At 40.4% G+C, this 22,192-nt stretch overlaps 1 protein-coding gene across 2 annotated transcripts in view; it reads right to left on the reverse strand.

The window, feature by feature from the left end:
* Window positions 1-22,192, reverse strand: part of LOC110053800 (spectrin beta chain, non-erythrocytic 5-like) — a 52,441-nt gene that overhangs the window by 24,358 nt on the left and 5,891 nt on the right. The window contains exons 10-42 of one of the 2 annotated variants that reach the window (XM_089287933.1): window positions 21,705-21,887; window positions 21,009-21,051; window positions 20,221-20,352; window positions 19,948-20,030; window positions 19,228-19,366; window positions 18,238-18,444; window positions 17,514-17,693; window positions 16,838-17,038; window positions 16,142-16,237; window positions 15,491-15,604; window positions 14,765-14,932; window positions 14,461-14,507; window positions 13,258-13,448; window positions 12,786-12,901; window positions 11,969-12,055; window positions 11,263-11,331; window positions 10,155-10,285; window positions 9,649-9,708; window positions 9,243-9,369; window positions 8,556-8,620; window positions 7,920-8,001; window positions 7,694-7,771; window positions 6,906-7,033; window positions 6,198-6,357; window positions 5,638-5,715; window positions 5,038-5,177; window positions 4,432-4,555; window positions 4,006-4,152; window positions 3,082-3,255; window positions 2,161-2,381; window positions 1,849-2,035; window positions 1,493-1,693; window positions 91-321 (exon numbers count right to left, since the gene is read on the reverse strand). In XM_089287933.1, coding sequence (XP_089144059.1) covers window positions 91-321; window positions 1,493-1,693; window positions 1,849-2,035; window positions 2,161-2,381; window positions 3,082-3,255; window positions 4,006-4,152; window positions 4,432-4,555; window positions 5,038-5,177; window positions 5,638-5,715; window positions 6,198-6,357; window positions 6,906-7,033; window positions 7,694-7,771; window positions 7,920-8,001; window positions 8,556-8,620; window positions 9,243-9,369; window positions 9,649-9,708; window positions 10,155-10,285; window positions 11,263-11,331; window positions 11,969-12,055; window positions 12,786-12,901; window positions 13,258-13,448; window positions 14,461-14,507; window positions 14,765-14,932; window positions 15,491-15,604; window positions 16,142-16,237; window positions 16,838-17,038; window positions 17,514-17,693; window positions 18,238-18,444; window positions 19,228-19,366; window positions 19,948-20,030; window positions 20,221-20,352; window positions 21,009-21,051; window positions 21,705-21,887 — 4,390 coding nt within the window. The remainder of the gene's footprint in view (window positions 1-90; window positions 322-1,492; window positions 1,694-1,848; window positions 2,036-2,160; window positions 2,382-3,081; window positions 3,256-4,005; window positions 4,153-4,431; window positions 4,556-5,037; window positions 5,178-5,637; window positions 5,716-6,197; window positions 6,358-6,905; window positions 7,034-7,693; window positions 7,772-7,919; window positions 8,002-8,555; window positions 8,621-9,242; window positions 9,370-9,648; window positions 9,709-10,154; window positions 10,286-11,262; window positions 11,332-11,968; window positions 12,056-12,785; window positions 12,902-13,257; window positions 13,449-14,460; window positions 14,508-14,764; window positions 14,933-15,490; window positions 15,605-16,141; window positions 16,238-16,837; window positions 17,039-17,513; window positions 17,694-18,237; window positions 18,445-19,227; window positions 19,367-19,947; window positions 20,031-20,220; window positions 20,353-21,008; window positions 21,052-21,704; window positions 21,888-22,192) is intronic. The other variant, XM_089287934.1, reaches the window with a different exon arrangement.

A 22,192-nucleotide genomic window follows, 5' to 3' on the forward strand; every position in this document is an offset into this window, starting at 1 on the left:
CCTAGTGATATGTCTTTCAGAAACTAAGCGAAAAAGGGTGACTGCGTCGCTATAAACAGATACTTGCAGTGGCATCCTGGAACATTTTACCTGTCTCGAGGCAATCTTTGATACAGCAAAATGGTCACTTTGCACCAGTTTCCTCGCCTGCTCTGCCAGGTCCTGAATGATCGGACTGTAGGTATCAACAGCTGACTGCAAAGCAGTATGTCTGGTCAGCAGCTTTTCAGCAGACAACTCGTCTTTTCCGTAATCCTGATTGGCTGCGAGCCCAGCCTTGTCAGTCATCCAAGAGTCCGCTTCATTGGCTTCTGTAAAGTACTGAAAAGACAACACACAAAAAAAATCTGAGCACGTTACACAAGGGCAAGAACGGGCACATAGCTCAATATCGTGTTCAATTTCAGTTAGCACGAAGGGCGCTTTCCGTTCAACAAAAATCACCGGTTCAAATTTTCGGAATTTCCGCTGGTCGAATGGAACGCGTCCGACCGCTTCCCAGAATTCAAGGTCACGTGCTCTGCAACACAGGGCATGCTGAGTGAAACTTTGTTGTGTTTGAAAATGGCGGACTTTTTGAACATTTTCGCGGCTTTAGAGCAGGGTGACTATGAAACAATAAGTTATACCATTCTCGATAGCATCGACGACGTAATACTTCTGGCTACAGTTGTCTGCTTTATGCGGAGGGAATTAACTCGTGTAAATGGATACTTCGAAGTAACTATTCCCGCGTATTTGTCGGGGGAGTTCGAAAACCATTTCCGGATGACTAGGAAAACGTGCCAGTTATTGACACAAGAAATAATGCACCCTGGGTGGATTTCAACTGGCAATCCATTTGGGCGGCCCGCAATTATGCCAGAAAAACAAATACTGGTGTTCCTTTGGAGTGTGGCAAACAGGGAACCGTATCGTACGATCGCCGACCGTTTTGGGGTGACTATGAGCAGTGCCTACAGAGCAAGCCGTCGAGTGACGGAAGGGGTTATTGACCTCTCTGGCGAATGGAACACAAAATTTTCGATAATTCCGGAAATTCCATCAAAGAGGGTACACTGAAAACGTATTCCTAAATTTTCGAAAACTTTTCCCGGAATTTTTACCGCTCCGTTCAATTTCGGACCGGAAATCTCGCAATTTTTGGTCGAATGGAAAGCGCCCCAAGAAATCGAGACCCAGAAGGTAAGCCAGCTCAATCTACGCATGTTCAGAAACCGTTACTGAACTTGGACGCATGGGCACAATTAAACCCAAACCAGGATTTTCTGGTTCCGGTTTTTGATTTTGTCTATAGCGTCGCGCGTTCGGTCACCACGAACCGAAAATGTGCGGACACTGGAAACTAGATAACACATAGATTGGCTAACGTTCTTTTGTCTTTACTGTTTTTATGAACGTTGTGCATGAAGTTACCCCAGAGTCGCTGGTGAATATTCGATTTTAGCGGTATTATCACTTATTCGATTATTTTTCTCACAATAGCACTGACCTTCTGGGACTCCAGAGAATCGCCCAGTCTTTGTTTTCGTTCAGCGGATGCCCCCATGAGTAGTGCCCAGCTCTCGTTCAATTCCTCGCATCGTTCTTCTATTTCATCAGAAGCATAATGATTGCTGTCAATCAAATCCTGACCGGAAGCGAGCACTGTGTCGATTCTAAACTGGTGATTGGCCAATTCATTCTCCAAGGCCTGAAACAAAGTGTTTATTTTGAAGTAAAACAAAAAACAATTCCAACAGCGGGGAGACAAATGTCATTCTTCTACGTGACACAAGAATTAATAATTCTTAAATAAACAACTTGGAACTGAGCTCATTTTAAAATTTGTTTGAAAAAAAGTTTTACCAGATGTCTTTTCTGAAGTCGTTGTACGCCAATCAGACTTGTGCCCAGGTCCTCCGAGGTCGCCAGAGTCATGTGTTCTCGTATCCAGGCCATCTCCATTTCAATGTCATAAAAGAACTGGTGAAGACCGAGTGAGTCTTCAAGCTGCGACTGACGGTTTGAGGAGAGTTCTTTTAGATCATCAAACCTGAAAACAAAGAATGGCCCATGATTGAGTGGATAACAATGCCATAAGGGACAATCAAAGGTAAAGAAAACATCAATTACAGTTACGTAAACGGAATTCAAAACATTCAGTCCTCAAGCTAGTACCTCTGCAACATGTTTTCTGTCCCCTGCTCAATCCTGACAGCATCAAAATGGCCACCCTCAATCAAACCCTGCGCTTGGTCGCAAAGGGTCTGGATCTGAGCATCGTGAACCTCGATATCAGTCTCCACTCCTTGATGTTTCTTGAGAAGGAACTTGACACTAGACAAGTCATGGCCGAGGTCTTCGAGAGACATCAGTGTTTCAACTTCATTCATCCAAACCTAGAGATAGAAATATCCTTTAAAACACCCTTTGAATACAACCATTAAAATTGTTTTGTTTTCCTTCTTGATAGAGCGTTTTCAATAGACACTGGAAAGAAATTAATCTACTTGTTGTTTGATCACGTGACCTCAGTACAGTACACTCTGACCAATCAGAGAAAACATTCTGGTTTTCAACCAATCAGGAGCTAACTCGAAGCCAATCAGGAACTACTTCGGCGAGTTTTTCCGCGCTTGGCAGCGTTTAATCTCGAACCCAGATCTCCTGCGGCCAAGCATCAAGCAGAGTGAGATAAAGATACTAGAATAGGCAGCGATAACAGAGGCGCAAAATGTTAGTTACAAGAAAGCCAAAACTAGTGATTTGATTTTGAAGTACAGCCGAACGGAATTAAGGATGAGCAAAGATGACAAGATGAAAATGCATGACAATGTGAAAAATATGAGGTTTGCCTGGATTCCTACGAACTTTTGGAATAATGTGGTGCTAAGAGATCCTTTACAAAGTGTTGATTCCGTTGATCGGGGAACATACGCCATGGAATTTTTAAAACACATTCGTTGATCCAAAGTGGAGAAAATAAGGGGTTTTGATATCAGTGGATGGACAGGGGATATAGATACAACAAATCATTTGACAGAACAATAATGAACTAGAATTGGGGCAATATTGAAGCCATACTTCTGGTCAACGCACCTTCACGTCTTCCATGGCTCGGTTGAACTGCTGTTGTTGATGAGCTTGCTGTAGTCTGAAACCCTTATCAGCGGACTTGCTGACTAGTTCATTCCAGCCTTCATTTAATCTTCTCAAAAAGTCCTTGATTTCGTCGGCACCATAATGACCTTCACGAATCAGTTTCTTTCCGCACTAAAACGAATTCAAAATTCCTAATTATTAATAATTATAATTATTAATAATTATAATTATTAATAATTATAATTATTAATAATTATAATTATTAATAATTATAATTGGATTATTTCAAAACAAAAGTGCAGGAGGAGTGTAGAAGGGAAAGGAATGACTACAACCAATTTTCCAAAAAAGAAGGCAGATTTGCTGATGACCGCAAGGCGAATATGAGTGTTAAACTGACGAAGACAGCTACAGCGAGCCTGAAACAAACACCGTTGCTACATCATGCCTACATATTTCCACATATTTCAATTTAGACTTTTGCAATCCGTTTCAGTCTCAACCATCCCTTTACCTCGTTTTACCTTAATAAACCATTCAAAGGTAATTGACTTAGCCCAGGTCCACACTAAGCCGGATAAATTTAAAAACGCAACAATCACCGGTCATTTTGGATTTGTGTTTGAGGAAAAACTCGGTCAGGGAAATCACGTGATTATCGTGACGTCATCGTTTTCGAAAAGCTCCGTTTTCAAAATGTTTTCCGTTCACACTAAAACACAAAGGCGAAGAGTGTTTTCGAAAAGCTCCGTTTCCGTGACGGATTAGTGTAAATAAAGCTTGGTTTTGAAATTTCTCCGGCGTAGTGTGGATGGTGCCTTACGATCGTGGATAACTCCTTATAATTGAAACTACGCTCATGGTGTTTGTCTACAGCTACGCATGGAATTTTCAAGCAACAACATATCCTCAAGGGCTTACCGCATTGATGCTATCAAAGCCGTCTTTGTTTGCTGCGATTTCAGCTTCGAATGCTTGATGTCTCTGAAGTTTTCTCTGGATGTTGGTTAAATCTCTGAAAGACTCGTCGGTAGCAATCTGAAGCTTTTCTTGGATCCACGCTTCAAACTGACAGAAAAAGACACAGGATTAGATCAGAAGTCTGCGGGTGGGACCCTGGTGTGTGACCATTCAAATGAAAGCTATTGAGCAGTACTTTCACGGGGTATGGTTCTATTATCTGTACAAGTACAAAGTGATTTTGGATCTACTCTTCTCATTTTAAGAAACAGATTTCTACTTACTGATCGCAATTAGTGAAGAGTGAGTTTTCCGCATGTAGGGGTTCGAGAATAAACTATTCTAATTCATTTTCAAGTAAATTAAACCATTGAAATTAAGAGTTACCTCTTGCGTGTCTCTCTTAAAGTTCTGAAGCAGCTGGGATTGTAATAAACCTTGCCTCCTCTTCGCAGCGAGCTGTTTAACATTCTGCCTTCTCTTAAGGACTTCATCTTTACGCTTTGCAATCCTAACAACACAAACGAGAGGTCGAGAGGTCATAGTGAAAAGAGATACTGGTTGAAAGACGCTTTAGCCGGAAATTTAGATTCTCTCTACAACTTATCTTTATTTTTCATATCCGCCGTTCATATGGAGAAGAATAATATAAATATATTAATTCAAGAGAGGATTTGATAAGCTACAAGGGCAAAGAAACTAGCAATACATGTACACTTATAAATTAATAAAATCGATAGATGATAAAACCGTTATTTTACAGAAAGCACTCCCTCGCCTCTGGCAAGCAGAGATCACGCGATTGATCAAAATCTCATTTCTCATTACAGTATCCATAGATTGTCTAACAGATAGGTGATGAGCAAAAAGAAATTCGTCAACGATAGCACATTACTTTGATGTACCACTACGCTCTCAAAACTAACAAAAAGACAAGTAAGGTAACTTTTACGGAGAATCAATATTTTGATCTGTGTAGCATTGGTGTCGTACCATTGTCTATCTCGGTGACCAGCCTTCACCAGACTGTTGGCCATGTCAGATAACGAGTGAAGTTTCTCATCTTGAGCTGTTAAAGTTTTCTCGAAGTTTTCTTGTTGTTTTAGCAGCATAACAACATCATCCACAGACGTCTGAGGAAATAGAAAATGAATAAGTAAATCGTTCTCTTTTTTCTGAAAATAAGTCTCAGGTACAGGTTTGTTCGAAACGCTTTTCTTGAGATTACTTTCTGGAGGACTAATAGTCCATTAAACAGTTGTCTGCTCAGTGACCTGGCCTTTGAATGGCAGCGAGGCTGGAGGTGAACTTGTTTTGAGCTTTGAGAGTAAAATGACTGGGCCAAGAATACAACACAATGTCCCTGGCTAGGGCTCGAACCCGGACCGATTGATCCGACGCTGAGCGCACTAACCAGGAGGCCACCGCGCCTCCCCTAAGAGTGCGAGGTAGAGGATCGTAAACTCGACATTCGCGGCGAGACTCCCTACAACCGCAAAGGACTTCGAAAAAGTCTAAAATCGCGACGTCTTTAAATAGAAAGGATCAGATTCAATACGGTTTAAATGATGAACAAAGTAAGTCGGTAAGTACCCCGAGATCATCATTAGAGAGAAATGCCTCGTGGGAAGCTGACAAGGAATCCACGTACTCCGCATCACGGATGAACGCCTGCAAAGCAACAAAGAACGACATTAGACGCCATGCTACCAAGCTCACAAGATAATGGTTCAGATTGATGTTCCGATGCTTCACTTCGCTTCATTTTTTGCCAGGATCCCCCTGGATACAATTGTCGGAAGTACATATCAATTGAATTTACGTGCGGCAGTGTAAGGTACAGTGGTTTTCAACTGAGTGTCGAAAGTAATCAGGCAATCACTTTGGTTTTGGCTTTGGTTTATTACGGCTTGAGATTGGCCGAGTAGTCTAGCTGGTACGTAATCGGTTTGGTTTTGGTTTGACGACACTCAATTAAAAACCGATCCAATGTAAGAACTAAATTTGATAAACTGGGGGTCGACAAAGCTAATTCCGCTCTTTCAATTCTGCTGTAAGCGTAATGCTTTCACTGTATTACAAATGGCATGAGCGAAATTCACATCAATGAAGAGTATATGGCGTAGGCTTGTTTTATGATTCAGCGGGCTGACCTGTAAGTCTTGGCCTTCGTGTAGTACGTCATTTCTTTCACTCCAAGTGTCCTTCAGTGCTGCCTTTTCTTGTTTTAGCGCTGTCACTCTGTCTCTGAGCTGTTTCACACGCGGGTTGGATGCTACCATCTTCTGACCGTATTCTATCAACTGGTCAAACCTGCAATACAAACAACAACCAATATGCTTACAGACAATTGCAGTTAGTAACATCGACTGGCCAGAAAAAAAGTTTTGTTTTTCTAACCATAATAAGATTGATAAGACGAAGAGAACCAAGTTGCGCTTTAAGTCAGTTGCATTTCTTTTGCAGGAAATTTAAATTTAAATATCAAAAATAGAAATATATCAAACACAAGAGACAGTGTTTCATCACATTTCCAGACACCGAGAAGCAAGTTGAAAATACGACGCGGGAAGAGGAGGTATTTTAGTGAAACTTCAGGTGTTTTCGTGCTTGACATAAATTCCCGATCGAATTAAAATTAAAGAGTAAAGGTAGAAATAAAGTCGCCGCAAAAACATTGCTTCGCTTAGAATTTTTTTTCATGAGTATGAAAACAACACCTGAAATCAGATATCATCACCTTTAATTGGTCAAACCTGTCAATTTAAAGCGATCACTTTTGTGTTATTTCTTCGTGTCTCAATTAAATCAACCCAGTCCCCTGCCCCCTCCACCTACAATGTGCCCCTGGGGATCAGTACCTGTCGTTATGCGTTTGAATGTCTTCCCACTTCTCCTCATGTTCCTGTATAAGTTGCTTGGCACTATTGACATCTTTGGGCGTGTCCCCTGTTCTTAGTGACTCGCGCATGTCTGATGCCCAAGATAACTGCAAAGCAAATACTTCATCTACATCCTAAGCGTGCAAAATATGTATTTACATTCGGCGGCGTTGAACTGTAAGTGACAGTGACAAAGAATGTAAATATTTTCCTGTTGGTATGAAATGTACGTGTCCCGCTATGGCATTAGTTTAGTCCTCTGCTATACGCACATTTAAGGTTTGACAGTTGTAATGTATTGATCTCGAACTCAGCTCTCGAACATTCAAATTTTATATTAAAATTTGTTCCCTTTGAAAGTCTGGAAATCTTGTAATCGCCTCTAGCCCCCAGAGGTTGGTGCGTCGGCATTTGATTGGGGAATATGTTCCCATTTTCCCCACCGGGTTTTTGAGTTTTCGTATCAGGTGGGTGCGTAAAATTACTGAAGACTCCTAAAGATCCCCGAGGACCTCCAGTTGACCCGACGATTTCCGAACACGACTAGACGATTTCCGAAGATGAGCAGACGATTTCCGAAGATGACCCGAAGTTCTCCGGAAATTACTTTAGCTCTTTTTCTCTGCGGGAAAATTAAAATACTTATACTTACACACACAAACTTTGAAATGCATCTCATCTCGTCCTGATGAATGACGAAACGTTTTAACATCTCTAAGACAAGCTTCTCTATTTTCTATGCACTTTAAAAATAAAGAAAAGTTTACCAAATCTCTTGAATCGGCCAGGAACCCTTGCTGACCATAAGCTTCATCCAAAACGTTCTTTCGTTTACTTGCTTTATTCTGAAAAGAGAGAAAACATAATTTATTTGCAGAATAGTTTTTCAACATTGTGTTTTAGTTGCTGTTGCAATGTTGTAGTTCGGTCAAACAAAAACAAATTGAATTATGGTTAATCAGATAAAATGACTGGGAAAGCATTGTTGCAAACCTTCAAGCCATTCCACAAACCAATGATCTCGGCTTCTTTTGCTTTAATCTGCCGAGCTTGCCGAGGATGTTGAGACACAAGGCTACAAAACAAGAGAGAAGGTAAAATTCTTAACTCCCAAGGAAGCAACGAAACAATGCCTAAAAATCTTTCTCGGCAGAGCCAAGAAAGTAATACTTGGTAGTGTCCCCGATTGGTCGGCCTTCGGGGTGACTAGAAGTTTTTTAGACACTTAAATAAAGTTCATTGATTTTTTTGATTGATTGACTTGACATCATCCTGATCAAGTCTAGCTTCGTAAATAGACTGCTTTTTTACTCTCGGTATTGGACTGGAACTAGCTTGCAACAGAGGCTAATGCAGGGAGTCTTTTCAAATGCAAATACACTGTTTTTAATGATATTTCCCGTATGAGCCTCCATTGCAAGCTAGTTCCAGTCCAGTACCGAGAATACGAATTCGGTTTATTGTGTAAATCGTCTATGTACGCAAAAATTAGCGTGTCGAAAGTCAGTGAAACGACGTTTCTCGTAGTCAAGATGAAATCACCCCCAAAAAATGTTCAACAAAACCAATAAATACCATAAAGGAAACCAGTTAGCGTGATAACGGAGTGAAATAATTTAAACATCTTACGATTTGGCCTGGTCTTGCAGCTTCACAAGTTTTTCTTCCACAGCAGCAAGATCTCTCTCTAAACCCTAAAACAGATTTTAAACTGTGGTTAGCATCATTTCCGGATGCACTTTGTGGATCTTAATCTTGTGTGTCGATAGCACGTGTCTTAATTCAGGTTTAAGTATTCCTCAGCAGATCATGTCTCTATAGGGAATCAAAACAATTCGATGTATTTCAAAGGTTCACGTTTTTATGGATCACTGGATTGACAGCAACCGTTATGAGTGGCGAAAGTGATTACTTTGGTTTTGGTTTTATCACAGTGCGCATTGAACTGTAATTCAACAGGCTCAGTAATAATTATTGTTTTTCTGAAAATCCTCTTAGTTTGAATTTTGTCTCCAAGTATTCACTTGGCCCGTTCCAGGATAGTGCTCTGGAGTGTCACCTATAACACTTAAGAGACTGTGAGTACTGTTCCATTCATGATGTCCCAGATAGAGGTAAGAAATATAACTGAGTTCCAGACTGATGGTGACCGGCTGACACGACAGTAACTGGAGGCCTTAGCAATGCAGGAAATAACTCCCAAGAACTGTCATGTCAAAGTCCAGCCTATCAAACCGTATGCAACTTTAGGGAGGATGTGAGAAGCTAGTGTTCATCCCCACCCCCACCCCCACCCTTCGGCTGATACTCTTCCACCTGGTGTCGCCTCTGTAAAGCTCTGACGGTTTCCAAGTCTCGTCCCAGGTCTCCGTCTGATAACACGGCATCCTTCTCCTGAATCCAGGCCTTCATCTCTTCACACGAGTCAAAGAACAACTCAACCCTGGCAGACAATGGAATAATGATGTGTTAAGTGCTCACTTTTATGTAAGTATTTTGATATGATATGGAATGTCCTTGGATTGAACCTTAACAGTCGAGGAGGTAGCATTATAGGCATGCAACGCGTGCAGACAACGCATGGCTATGTAGCAGTGATGTTTGAGAACTAAGCGGGCTTATTATACAATACCGAATTGTCATTCATTGTCATTCACATGAAATCAGGGAGACATTTAACCAGCAATGAATAAACTACACAACGATGTTGTCCTGTTCTTACCCATGCTTCTCTCTCAGCTCCTCTTCTTTGGCCTTCTTCAAGCGTTGAAGATTTTCCCACCTACAAAGTGACACGAACATTACCAGTTTGAACTTCACTAGAGTTCTCTCTGCTCCACTGAGCAACACAAGTAACACTTGGACCACACGAAATCATGCACACGACCACTGTCAAAAAAATTCACGAACGTTTAGAGAGCCGAAAAAGGCATGTTACAAGGGGGAAAAATACCATGCATACACACGTCCCGAGAAAAAAATCTCCTAGTGCATGGGAGGGTTAAAAATATTCGAGCCTGCACCAACTCACCCACACACCTCCGCAAAAGTCAAATGGTCCACCCTTACCTTCGACTGTTGACGTTAGAAAATATAGCTTTTTGAGGGCGCTAAATTTTCGGTTGTTTGACGGTTGAAGGTAAAATGTTTCTTATTTCACAGTTGACATTTAACCGCATTGAGACCCTCATAGTACCAGAAGCGTGTTCCTATAAGACAAAATCTCACATGTCATTGATTTCTTTTCTTCTTTTCTTCACCGCATCTGAATGTCTATGGTCCGTGTTGACAAGCTGATCCGCTAGCGTGTTGATCTCAGTGATACGTCTGCTGTTTGCTGTTAGCTCTGTAGTCAGACCCTGTTAACACAAAATGCCAATACTTCACATTATAGTAAACCACCAAATTTTCTCCGATTCTTATTGGTTTAAATTGATCACGTGATTGGATAGTGTTCATCCGCGGAGAGACACTATCAGCCCATAGCGCCTGTCGAAGGAAAATACCCTGGTGGATAGTACTCTTCCGTGAAAATATTTCTGTAAACATGGGGGCTTATAGTAAAAACAAATAAAAGACGCAATTTGTCGGTTTTTTTTTTTCAAATTTTACATTTAGCTTCCACGCTTTTTATCTAAAAAAGTGAAAAAAAATTCAATAAGATTTTTGAACTAGTCCGCAGAACAACAATAAAGACAATATAGTGTTTATGTCTTGGAACTATTGGTCTGATAGTTGTCCCTTGGAAATTTGATGTTATCAGGCACAACCTAAAGATGAGAAAAAAAATTCATGCCCCAGAATATCGCCGAACACACTTTTCAGAGTGAAACTGAGTCCGTTTTCAAATTCTTTCGACGTAGTGCGGACAGCACTTCGGTAAGCAACAAGGCCTTCCCGATTAGTAAATGAATTAACTGCAAATCAGAGAGTCGAGGAATTGAGTTGTTAAAGATTATTTCTTTCTGCATTAGCCATAACGTATTAAAGCACCCTTACTTGAGCAGTTCAGAACTCTGTTAGCCTCGTACAAATAATGCTTTCTTGAGAGCTGAGTTAATCCTAAAAGTTATTGTGCAAAACAACATACACACAGGACAATGACAAATAAAACGAATCACATAATTGTGACTTCTAACGCACCGAACAAATAGCACACACAACCGCACACAATCACGAGCTACGTAAAGCAAGATCGTCACCGAAATCCGTGCAAGATCACGTAACGTAACGTAACGTACCATAACGTAACATAACGTAACATAAGAAGAAGTTCCAGCTTTGAATAAGAATGCAGTCAACAGTTAAAATATTACAGATTAGCAGCAAACTCTACCTCAAGGTTTTTGCGAATGAGATGAATGTCGTTGTTTGATTCAGAAGCGTTGTAAGCGAGCTGAGAATCCTGATTAGCCAAAGAAAAACGTTAAAATGTTAACAAGATCAAAAGGACAATAGTAGAGCAAAACGTTAGCCCCATGCATGTTGGTTACATCCAAGCTATTTCAACAGCGGAGTTCAAAATGCTTTTGACTTATTCCATGGTAAATTGATGCGCTATAGCTACATAGTAAAATTTCTAACCCATTAGTTGAAAAAAAAAATGTGTAAACCTAATTTATCCAAACGGAGGTAAGCAGACACTTGATCAGTAGAACGGTCAACTATGGCACATTGTCTTGATTGATGCCACTTAACATCACAAGAAAAGTATGACGATTAGTGGGAAATTGTTATCGAGTGGGGGGAGATAAAGCTAGATGTGTTACTTGACTACTCATGTAAAGAAAGATTCATCACCTCAAATGTAACTTAGTAAAAAATAAAGCCTGAACAAGGTGGTCCTAACTTTAAGCCTGTGGTTGAAACCCTAGTGTGTGACCATTCAAATGAAAGCTGTTGAGCAGTACTTTTATTTGGTACTGTTTATTAGGCCCCATGCTGAGGGTCGAGTGTGATGTTCTACCTGTAGAAAAGTAAACTAATTCCCTGTTACGATCATATTAATTCTTGCAGGTCTATTCTAAGGTGTTCAGTCAAACCTTGTTTTTCATCCACGCTTCAATGTCGTCGCACTCGTGGCAGAAGTGAAAATACTTGATGGAGTTCTCCAGGTTCTCACGACGAAGCTGCAAGGTACAAACACACAAAAACTGGATCGTTTAAAATTACCAATACACGTCAGGTGAGATCAAAGAAAACCTTTTTGATTACAAACTGGCTTGAAGATTACTGTGCAATCTTTCAGCTGATGCAAGTCTCAAACTTTCCAACAACATTGAACTAATGAATCATACAGCTTCTTCATTTTTCCTATTTTACCATATTTAAAAAAAAAAAATGCTTTTTAGTAGAGCCGTTCCTTACCAATACCTCAAGTCAGTTATTAGTTTTTCTCTAGAGCGGTTTTCAATTGAGTGTCATTAACCTAAAACCAACGTAATCACTCTAGCCAATCACAAAGGACTCAGACAATCCAGCGAACCAATCAAAATTCGAAGTAATTACATGTAAGCAGTAACTGCCGCGAAGCGCGGGAAAAGGTGAGCGAACGAGACACGATTGGCTTTCGTTTTACTTCTGATTGGATGAAAAATAGGCGCATGTTTTTAAGCCAATCGTGTATCGTAGTAAGTGCAAAACCAAGTACTCTTAAACACTCAAATGAAAACCGCTCTATTTTAGCAGTTTAATACGACCACTCTATGAATAACACAAGACTTTTTTTGGCTCGTTGGTGGGATTAACAAGGCGTCACTGTATTCAAATCTTTGATCATGACCAATTTTGAGTAAAAATCATGAAAAATGGAAATATTTCTGTAATAGGATATAAAGGTTATGTTAGGCAATACAATACCTCAGCCATTTCCACAAGTCTTGAGTACATGTTCTGAAGCGACACCTGACGCGTTGCAACATTGTCGCGGTCAAAATGAGCCGTGAAATGGCGTCTCACTGGACGTCGGGATTTCCCTGTGAAATTTAAGGAAGACCTGTTGTTAAAACCTGCTCCTTTCACAACACAGTCAGACTTTGAGTCAGTTAACCGCCTAACATAATTTCTGGATAAAACCCTAGTGTGTCACCATTCAAATGAAAGCTATTGAGCAGATCTTTCACATGTTTATTATGTTGTGCAAGGTGGTTCTAACAAAGTTAGAACCACCTTGTTAGAACTTTGTTGTCTGTGGATAAAACCCTAGTGTGTGACCATTCAAATGAAAGCTATTGAGCATTTGTTTCAAGTAGTGCGATTTATTTTGCCACAGCTCACAAGAAAGCTATGGGTCAAATTGAGGAAGGAAGACTTCTCTCTGCCATTCACTTACCTTTCTTTTCTGGAGTTTTGAGTTTCACCGCCCGTTGCTTCTGAACGATAACTTTCTTCCTCACTTTTCGTTTAACCAGCACCTTCTCTGGGACAACAACCTTCTGTTTCGTTACTTTCTTCACTGTCCTGGCTTCAATCTCTTTTACGTAGTTAGCAGGAACATAACCAGCTTCTTTCGAAGTCAGACGCCTTAGAAGAAATAGGTATATAATACTTTTATACACAACTCAAAGAACACTCAGGAAAACGTTCTTGGACCAAAAAAAAACAATGTTTAGTCCATATGTATTATAACAAAGCAAGTTGGATGGGTTCAAATCACGCTCGTTGGTTCAAGAGCTGAAGGACAACTTGTTGATCCCAGAGCTGAAAACGGCAGCGACAAAAAGGCTACAACGGGCAATTAAAAAAAAAAAAGCACAATAATATACAATTATTGGATGAGGATTTTTGTGATATCCGGAATAATCAAGGTCGAGGTAAGTGTTATCAGCCGAAGCCGAAGGCTTCGGCTGATAACACTAGCCGAGAACTTGATTATTTCGGATGTCACAAAAACCGAATCTAATATTTGTTTTATGATACATTGTTTTAAAGAAAATAACGACAAACGCATTATCGCACCGAACGCAGTTTACTTTCGACAAGCCATGTTCTTACTTCGCTGTCCGTGAACTTGACATTGCTCTTGGAAATCATGCATTGCGCGCGCAACCTACAGATTATTCACTAATCTGCTAGCAGATTAGTGAATAATCTGTAGGTTGCGCTCTTTCCCGGAATTAACTGTGGGCTTTTAGCCAATGAGAAGACAGATGGTGACTATAATGTATAATAAGAAAATTTAACACAATAAGTTAATAAAGATGGTGAATTTTAAGCTCGGCAATGAAATGTGAAGGTGAATTAATCAACATGACACGAGCGTGAGACAAAGAAAAATTCTGAGTCCCCGACAGGAATCGAACCCATGACCGCCCGAACACCGGGCGGGCGCTCTATCCACTGAGCTACGAGAACTCATGGTGACCAAGGTAATCCATGAGTTCTCGTAGCTCAGTGGATAGAGCGCCCGCCCGGTGTTCGGGAGGTCATGGGTTCGATTCCTGTCGGGGACTCAGAATTTTTCTCTGTCTCACGCTCGTGTCATGTTGATTAATTCACCTTCACATTTAACACAATGTCAACAAGATCAACGTACCTCACGCTCCACCAGTCTTTGTTCGTCTTAGCTATTAAGAAAAAAACCTGGAAAATTACAGCCAAAATTTAGACACAACCTGAACACGAGATCCAACAAAGAGATAGTTAAGATCTAAAAATAAAGAGGACGACTACGAGAGTTAATCACGGGAAATACTAAGTGAAGAACAGATTAAACCCAATGAGATTTCTTTCACACTTGCGAAAAACAGAACTGGCCCCAGTAAGAGTGAGTTCCTGACAAAACTCAAATCCACAACAAGACCTTACCCAGACTGTATTAACTTGATTACCCTACACACCTCTCCCTTAGCCATTTTTAGACCTTGTCCAGAGAAAGGATGCAAGGCTTTCACTTGTGGAACTTTAATTTCTTGTACTACGTCTTTCACGACTTCTTTTTCCACGATTTCCTCGACTTCCTCGTCCGTCTCCACTTCGGTTTCTTCTTCATAAGTTTCAAATTTTGTCTGAAATAGACCAACATAAGGACAGCCGTTACTTCGTCAAAATCTAATTTCTCCCTACATTATCAAGACATTGAGAGGCAGACAGGGGTTGAAAATAGAGAACATAATCAACCACCAAGCATTTAGGACTACAAGTTCCGTTGGTTAATGCTGGCACATAACTGTAATCATTACAAGAATGACGTATCTAAGTCGCGAGAAGCCCACGCTTTGGCATCTCGAAGAATTTGAGGGCCTCCTGAGAGACGACGGGCGTGTCTCGCGAGACGCGAATCTACTCTCGCGAAACGCAAATCTCGTGTTTCTCCTCTCGCGAAATTCGTGCTTCTACTCTCGCAAAACGCGAATCTTAGCGAATCTCGTGCCTCTAATCTCGCGAGACTCGTGTCTAGTCTCTCGAGATGCGAAAGTCGTCTTGAGAGGTACAAAGATCCTATTAAGCAACGCTGTACGCTTAACGATAAGTATAATAGTTCCTTAGGATAACTAATACCTCATACGTGGGATTAGTAAAGAGAGAGGGGAACACAAACATCATTTGATTAAAACGGGTTTTACCTGAGCTGCCATCTCGTTGCTTTCCATTAGTTTACTCTGTTCTCTCAAGCGATTGACGTCGTCAGCAAATCCTTTTATCGCATCAATAACATTGGCGTGTCTCTGCAGTAGGGACTAAATATCACAAGCAAACGTGTCAGTTAAATAGTCTATTTAATAAATATCTTTACCTCTTTCCAAAATATTACTTCGTTGCAATTTAACCACCTGGTTGGCATTTCACCAAGTACATTTGCTCGATAAAACAAAAGTCTGCATGCAAGCCAAGCCAGGCCCATCAGGCTGGCGCTTGTCTCTGGTTTCTGTAGCATGAAGCGACTAGGAATATTTCTACTCCCCACTGGACGGGATGCTTGTCCAACGCAGGGTTACCCCCAGCATTAATTTCGCCGGTACCCATTTATAAACCTGGGTAGAGAAGGGCACTGTGAGAGTAAAGTGTCTTGCCCAAAAACACAACACACTGTCCAAGGCCAGGGCTCAAACAGTCAAACCCGAACCACTAGATCCGGAGTCCAGCGCACTAACCATAAGACAACCACGATTAAACAAAATTGAACTCAAAATTACTCTAATTTATGTCCCATTTCATCCTCTTGTGAGTAATGACCTTTTACAAAACATGATTACTTAAGTTTCTTTTTTACCCACCATTGCACTCTGTTCATCTCTGCCGTAATCCTCGCTACTCACAACGTACATCTTCTCTTTCATCCAAGATTCGGCATCGTTCGAGTCTGAATAATACTGAAATAAATTAAAAAAAAAAAAGACAACCGATGTTTAACTCTACTTAGTTGTTCTCATTTCAAATGATTGTTGTAAATGAATAGAAATCACCTATCATTTTCACACTGATGTATTGTTACCGTTCGCAGTGTCCTATCTGCTCATGATTAAGATTTCCATGTTGGTGCCCCTCGGAAGGGCACCAACATGGCATCTCCATACAAAACTCTGTAAATTTGGGTGAACCGCTTCTCTGACTGGCAAGGTTGTTTATATAAAAAAATCATCTATTATATCCCATATTATTGAATGTATTGTTTACGATTTTTTACTTTTGATGGTGTGACAGTTAAAACCAGCCTTACATTATTATGTAAGTAAAAAAAAAAGGAGTATACCAAATTGTACCAAGGGTAATGCTGAGCCACAACAGAGTTATTGAACCTCTTACTATACACCAAGAAATGGTCATCTTAAACACAATTTCCCTTTCACGCAAAGCACTTTCTTTCGTCTTCTGGTATCACTGCGTCTTCGTTTCCGTATCATGTCTTTTGGAAAATCTGCTCCAACCAGACAAGCAACAACTACGGCCTGTTTGTTTTTATGCTAGCATACCTGTAAGGACTGCGCTGCATCCTTCAACCTCTCAGATCTTGTGATCAGAAGTTCTCTTAGTTTCATCCAGTTATTCTGTAGTTGTTTAATCTTGGCCCTGATCTCCTTGGAAGCATAGTGTCCTCTGTCAATCAGTGACTGTCCCTTGGCACATACTGTCTCACAATGAGCAAACCGGCCACTTAACTCAGCTTCTAGAGCCTGATGAATGAAAGCGTTTATTATAAACTGCGGTGTTTTACAAGACTTCCAGCCCTGAGAAAAATCGTAATTGAACAAGTGTAAAATTCCGAAAAAATATTTCCTGGTTCAGCCACGCAGGTAGCGAAACATTTCCCTTGCTTGCTGCTACTTTAGCCACCCGAAAACATAACAAGAAACTTTTTTTTTTTTGGAACAATGTTTCCTAGTTAGCTACGTCACGGTTTGCGCATCTCGAAAAGTTTGACCTTAATTTTTCTCTATGTCTTCCGGTTTTCAATCCGTGTCAATCTTCTCCATCCTTGACCATCCTTGTTCCTTTATAGTTTATTATTATATCTTTAGAGTTTTTCTATCTTGGTTAACTACTATTTTCAGGTTTCCTTCAATTTATAGGTAATTTTGTACGTGGCTAATATACCGTGACTGAGCTCCTTTATCCGTTTTCCTCTGATTTCTGACACACATCACTAACCTTATGTTTTTGTTGCAGTCTTGTCAAGCTTATCAGATCATTTCCGACGTCTTTAGACGACAGAACTTTTTCAGTTTCTTTGACAAACATTTCTTCTTCTTCCATATCACCGAAGAATTTATAAAGTCTGAGGGAATCTTCCAGCCTTGCTCGGCGTTCCTTTCCCAGTTGAACCAACGCCTGTATGGAAAAATACGGTAAGCCACAGGTAAACCAGAGATATTTGTATGGTAACCTGTGGTTCGGCAAGAAAACTGTGTGACCAGTGACAGTTTAGAGATGTTATGTAACGGGCTTGCAAACAGACCCAAGGTGGAGAGTTTTGTTTTACAAACGGACTGACACACACAAAAAAATTGGGCTTTAGCAGAGCGCTCCAGAACCACCAGTGGCTCAAAGTGTGAGTGGTAACTGCTTAGAGTCCAAAAATGTGTTATTTTCAGAGTTGAAATTGTATACTTGATGTTGAGACTCCTAAATGTGACTCGACAATGTAACGCGGTTAATGACACAACCCAAATAAAGTGAAATGAAACTGTCATTACCACGGTGAAACACTTGACCAAATCCACCTTGTTCTCGTACCCAGACCTCACTCTGTTTGCTGGGCAGTGGAAAATCTGGATTCGAGAATTAAAGCACCTCTCACAAATGAAAAAAACATCCATAACATCAACAACCTCTAGTCAATAATTTTTTAAGGTTTAATGATCTTGATTGTTACCTCGAATGCTTGCGTATGAAGTGACTGCCTTTCTTTGATGACTTTGCTCTCAGGATGTTTTGCTTTAATGAATTTCTGTGCCACATTGTTGATTTTCTGCACGCGTTCCCCTTGAGACTGAATCTGTGATTCTACTAAACTGTGCTTGTGGAGGAGATTTTCCACATCTAACAGATGCTTGCCGTAATCTTCCGATCTCACAGCAGCCTATAAGCATAATGATCACACTCAAAAGGATAGACATAACTGTCTATAGCTTACAAGTAAGAGAGAAAATAAAGACCTCTTTAATTTCATTTAACAAATCCACCAGATCCAATGATAAACACTATTGTCCATATATGCAGAAACACTGTCATAAAATGTTTAAAACTCTAGTGGAACCATGACCCACAAGCAAGTGGATTCACTGCATGTTTTTTAACATATAACGACGCTATTTGATGTGGTAAATTTGTTTTTAACAATTCATATGACAATTCGAGGAAAATCAGCATTGTAAATTCGGAAGCATGTACATGAATGACAGCTTGTTAGATCACTATTTTCTGCTTGAAGGCGATGCATCTGTCGACATAAATTGTTTGCCCCAGAAGTGTCAACTGACATGTCATAACTTGTCACAACTTGTCACGACAATGTCTCATGAAGTTCCCTGTATACGCGTATGTGCGTATATGCAAACGCGTAAACGCGTTTTCGTCTGACGCGAATTACGCGTATATTTTGGTTCGCTGCACTGTAGTTGCCTTAAGTTGCGCTTAAGAGTGCGCCATGTCATATCATTGACCACAACTCTTAACCAATGAATGCTTAGCAATCTTGGGCCCTGTTCACACTGCGCCAGGGAAATCTCAAAACGCAGCTTTATTTCTATGGTTACGCCCACCGTCCACACTGCCTGTGAAAGGGTGAGGAATGCTTTAAAATTTGCAAACGATACCCAGCATATGTATGTACATGACTGTACATGATTTATTTACTAAGTACCTCAATATCCTGCATGTCACCATGTGCACCATCCATCTCTCTGAACAAACCTACAAGATTCCTAAAACCCACAAGCGTTGAACGTCGAGCCTCCAGCATGCCAATCAGTTTATCCCACTTGGTCATGATAACTTCCTCTCTAAAATGGAAGATAAGCTTGGGTCAGACAGATGAATAAACTCTCTCTACTGAGGCCCTGTTAAAAGGAATTACGTCACGGTTTGCGCATCTTAAAGAGTCTAGCCTGAATGTTTCAAGTTCGTCGTTTTTAATCCGTGATAATCTTTTCCATCCTTAACCATCTTTGTTCCTTTATGGTTTATTATCATCTCTTGGTGTTTTTCTATCTTAGTGAAACACTCTTTTCAGGTTTCCTACAATTAAAGGTAATTTTGTGCGTGGCTCAAATAACTTAAAATGCCGTGACTGAAATTCTGACATGCAACTCTGCGTTGAGTCTGTGACATGGAGGTCGAAGAAATCACTATGACATGACATAACTTGTGTTTAGATTCCGACAATGATATGAGGACCTTTCAAAATTTTGACACAAAAAGCTTTCAAATTCAGACAGGTGATATGCATAACACCCCCAACGGCGCCGGTTTTTTTGCGGGAGACACATCAAAATAACAGCCGCATGTACCGTCCAGCCTCTCGCCTAAAACAAAAGCCCTGGGATCATAACAAAGGAAATGATTTTTGTACTGAAAGCATTACCTTGAACTGATAACATCAGCTCTGTGGTAATCTTCATCGATAAGTTCTTGGGCCAAGTCAAAAACCATCTGGAAGCGTTCCTCCTGAAAAAAAAAAAAAAACAAAATATTATTTATTAGTCTGTTAATAAGCAAGTACTGTAGTCTCAACTTCTAAGCATTTTGGTCTGCAATGCATCTAGAAGGCTATAGCGACAAAGACCTCTGCACACACTATGCCCTTTGGGTGCAATGCAGACCTAAATGCTAACGTATATACATTTTTAACACTAACCCTGGCCTTGACATCAGTACTAATTGCTTCATGACGCTTGAAGGCTGCCTCCACAGTAGCAGCATCTTGACCCAGTGCTTCTCCTTCAAGGACATGCATCATATCATCCAGCCAGGACTCACGAAGAGAAGCCTGCAAATTGGAGAACATCGGGATTGAGAGTTTGAAAAGCAGGAGCATTCCTGATAAAAATGGTTGACTTGTGATGTATGGTTGTACCGATGAATGTAGCCTAAGAAGTTTTAAACCTTGCTCTAACTGTGGCAAACTGTTTCAATATTAGCACATGCATATCAGCACATCAGCACAGTAAGTGAGGTCTAGCATTTGGAACTCTCTCCCCACTCTCTCCTCATTTCCACCGTCTCATTACATGAAGGTGACAGGTTTTGACTGGGGATTCATGGCTGGGTTTCAAGAATTTGCTAGCCTTTAGTGAGATCCCAATCTAGGTACTATGTGCCAATAATAGATGCTCCTGAGTGCCAAAGGCCTCCAACCTCCCCCAAATTAGTGAACAATGACACACCACATCAGTATGATATGGAAGTTCTATGGTCATGTGTAACTTAGTATGTTGGACTTGATGTAGACGGTCAATGGTTCAAGCCCTGGGTTCTTCCCTTGAACACCAGAAAATATTTTCATGGAGCAGCAACAAGAGCGGCAAAAACATTCACAGTTTTTTCATACTCTAGTCTACACTGTAGGGTGATTAACATTTGCAGTTTGGAGTAGACAATCATAATAAAATCATCATGACATAATGTGCTAATTAAACATTTTACCTTCCTTTCAAACTTATCAGCCAACTTTTCCAACATCTCTTGTCTGAAAAAAAAGCCCACATAAATCACATATTAAGAAATTGATGCATTTTCTGAACTTACCTACCAACTGGTAATTGCAGCAAGAACCTACTCAAATTTAAAAGGGCAAATCTGCATCCAGGGAGAGCAGCCTTTACTGCTGAAGATTATCTCAGTTTCCATAGCTAGAAGTATTTTGGAGTGTTATTACAGTTGGATGACATGGCAGTCTGTAGTAATGTAAGTTATCTTCCAACATTGTCATAAACGTGTAGCTCCAACAAATGCCAGTATCCTTTAATTCTCCTGACTAGACTGAGAGACACGCGATGTGAGATTGCACCCACAACACAAGGCGGTGATCGGAGACAGTGATACTTTTAGAATCTGAAAAGCTTCATACAACAACAACAACAACAACAACAACAACTTTATTTGTACTCAGCTAGAAATTAGAAATTAGATGAACAAAAATAAGTTAAAATAAAAAGACTACATGGCTGCCCAAAATAACCTTAATGGGCTAATAAGACCGGGCAGCCTTCACGTCACTGGATCATATACCCTCACACAGGTGTAGCTAACCAAAGGGTAAGCTCCAAATATGTAATCCTAAATTTGTACCAGGAATTTGTATTGAAAGAGAAAAAAAAGACAAGACATTTCTGCAGTTACCTAATCAACTCCTGGCGAAGTGCCATTTCCCTATCATGCTCGGCACTCTCCATGACCTGCCACGCCTTGTTGATGTCCAGTACCAGTCGCCCCTCAGGTGGAACATAAGGTTGCTGATTGTTACCTTTCCTTTTAGTTTGTAAACTAAAGAGATGAGCCTCAATGTTCACACGTTCTGTGTATCTGGTAAAAGAATTAGAGATACAATATGAAGTAACAGAAAGGCAGATTTGACAAAATTTTGTTGATGATATCGACAGTTTTGATGAAATTTATCAATCTGTGGTAATTTTGTCATTAGTGCGAGAAAATAGAGATGACTTCAACAGAAGGGCCCCCAAAAGTTGACAAATTTGGCAAAAGTGACAAATCTGGCAAAAATGACAAATTTGGCATAAGTGAAAAATGGGACAACATTTCCCCCAGGTTGTTGACAAAATTATGTGAGTGAATAGAGATGACCTGGCTGGTGAAAAGTCACCAAATCC

The sequence above is a fragment of the Orbicella faveolata genome, unplaced genomic scaffold (genome assembly GCF_042242905.1).
Source record: "Orbicella faveolata isolate gen_17 unplaced genomic scaffold, um_ofav_v1 contig_15, whole genome shotgun sequence".
In the NCBI taxonomy this organism is placed as follows: Eukaryota; Metazoa; Cnidaria; class Anthozoa; order Scleractinia; family Merulinidae; genus Orbicella; species Orbicella faveolata.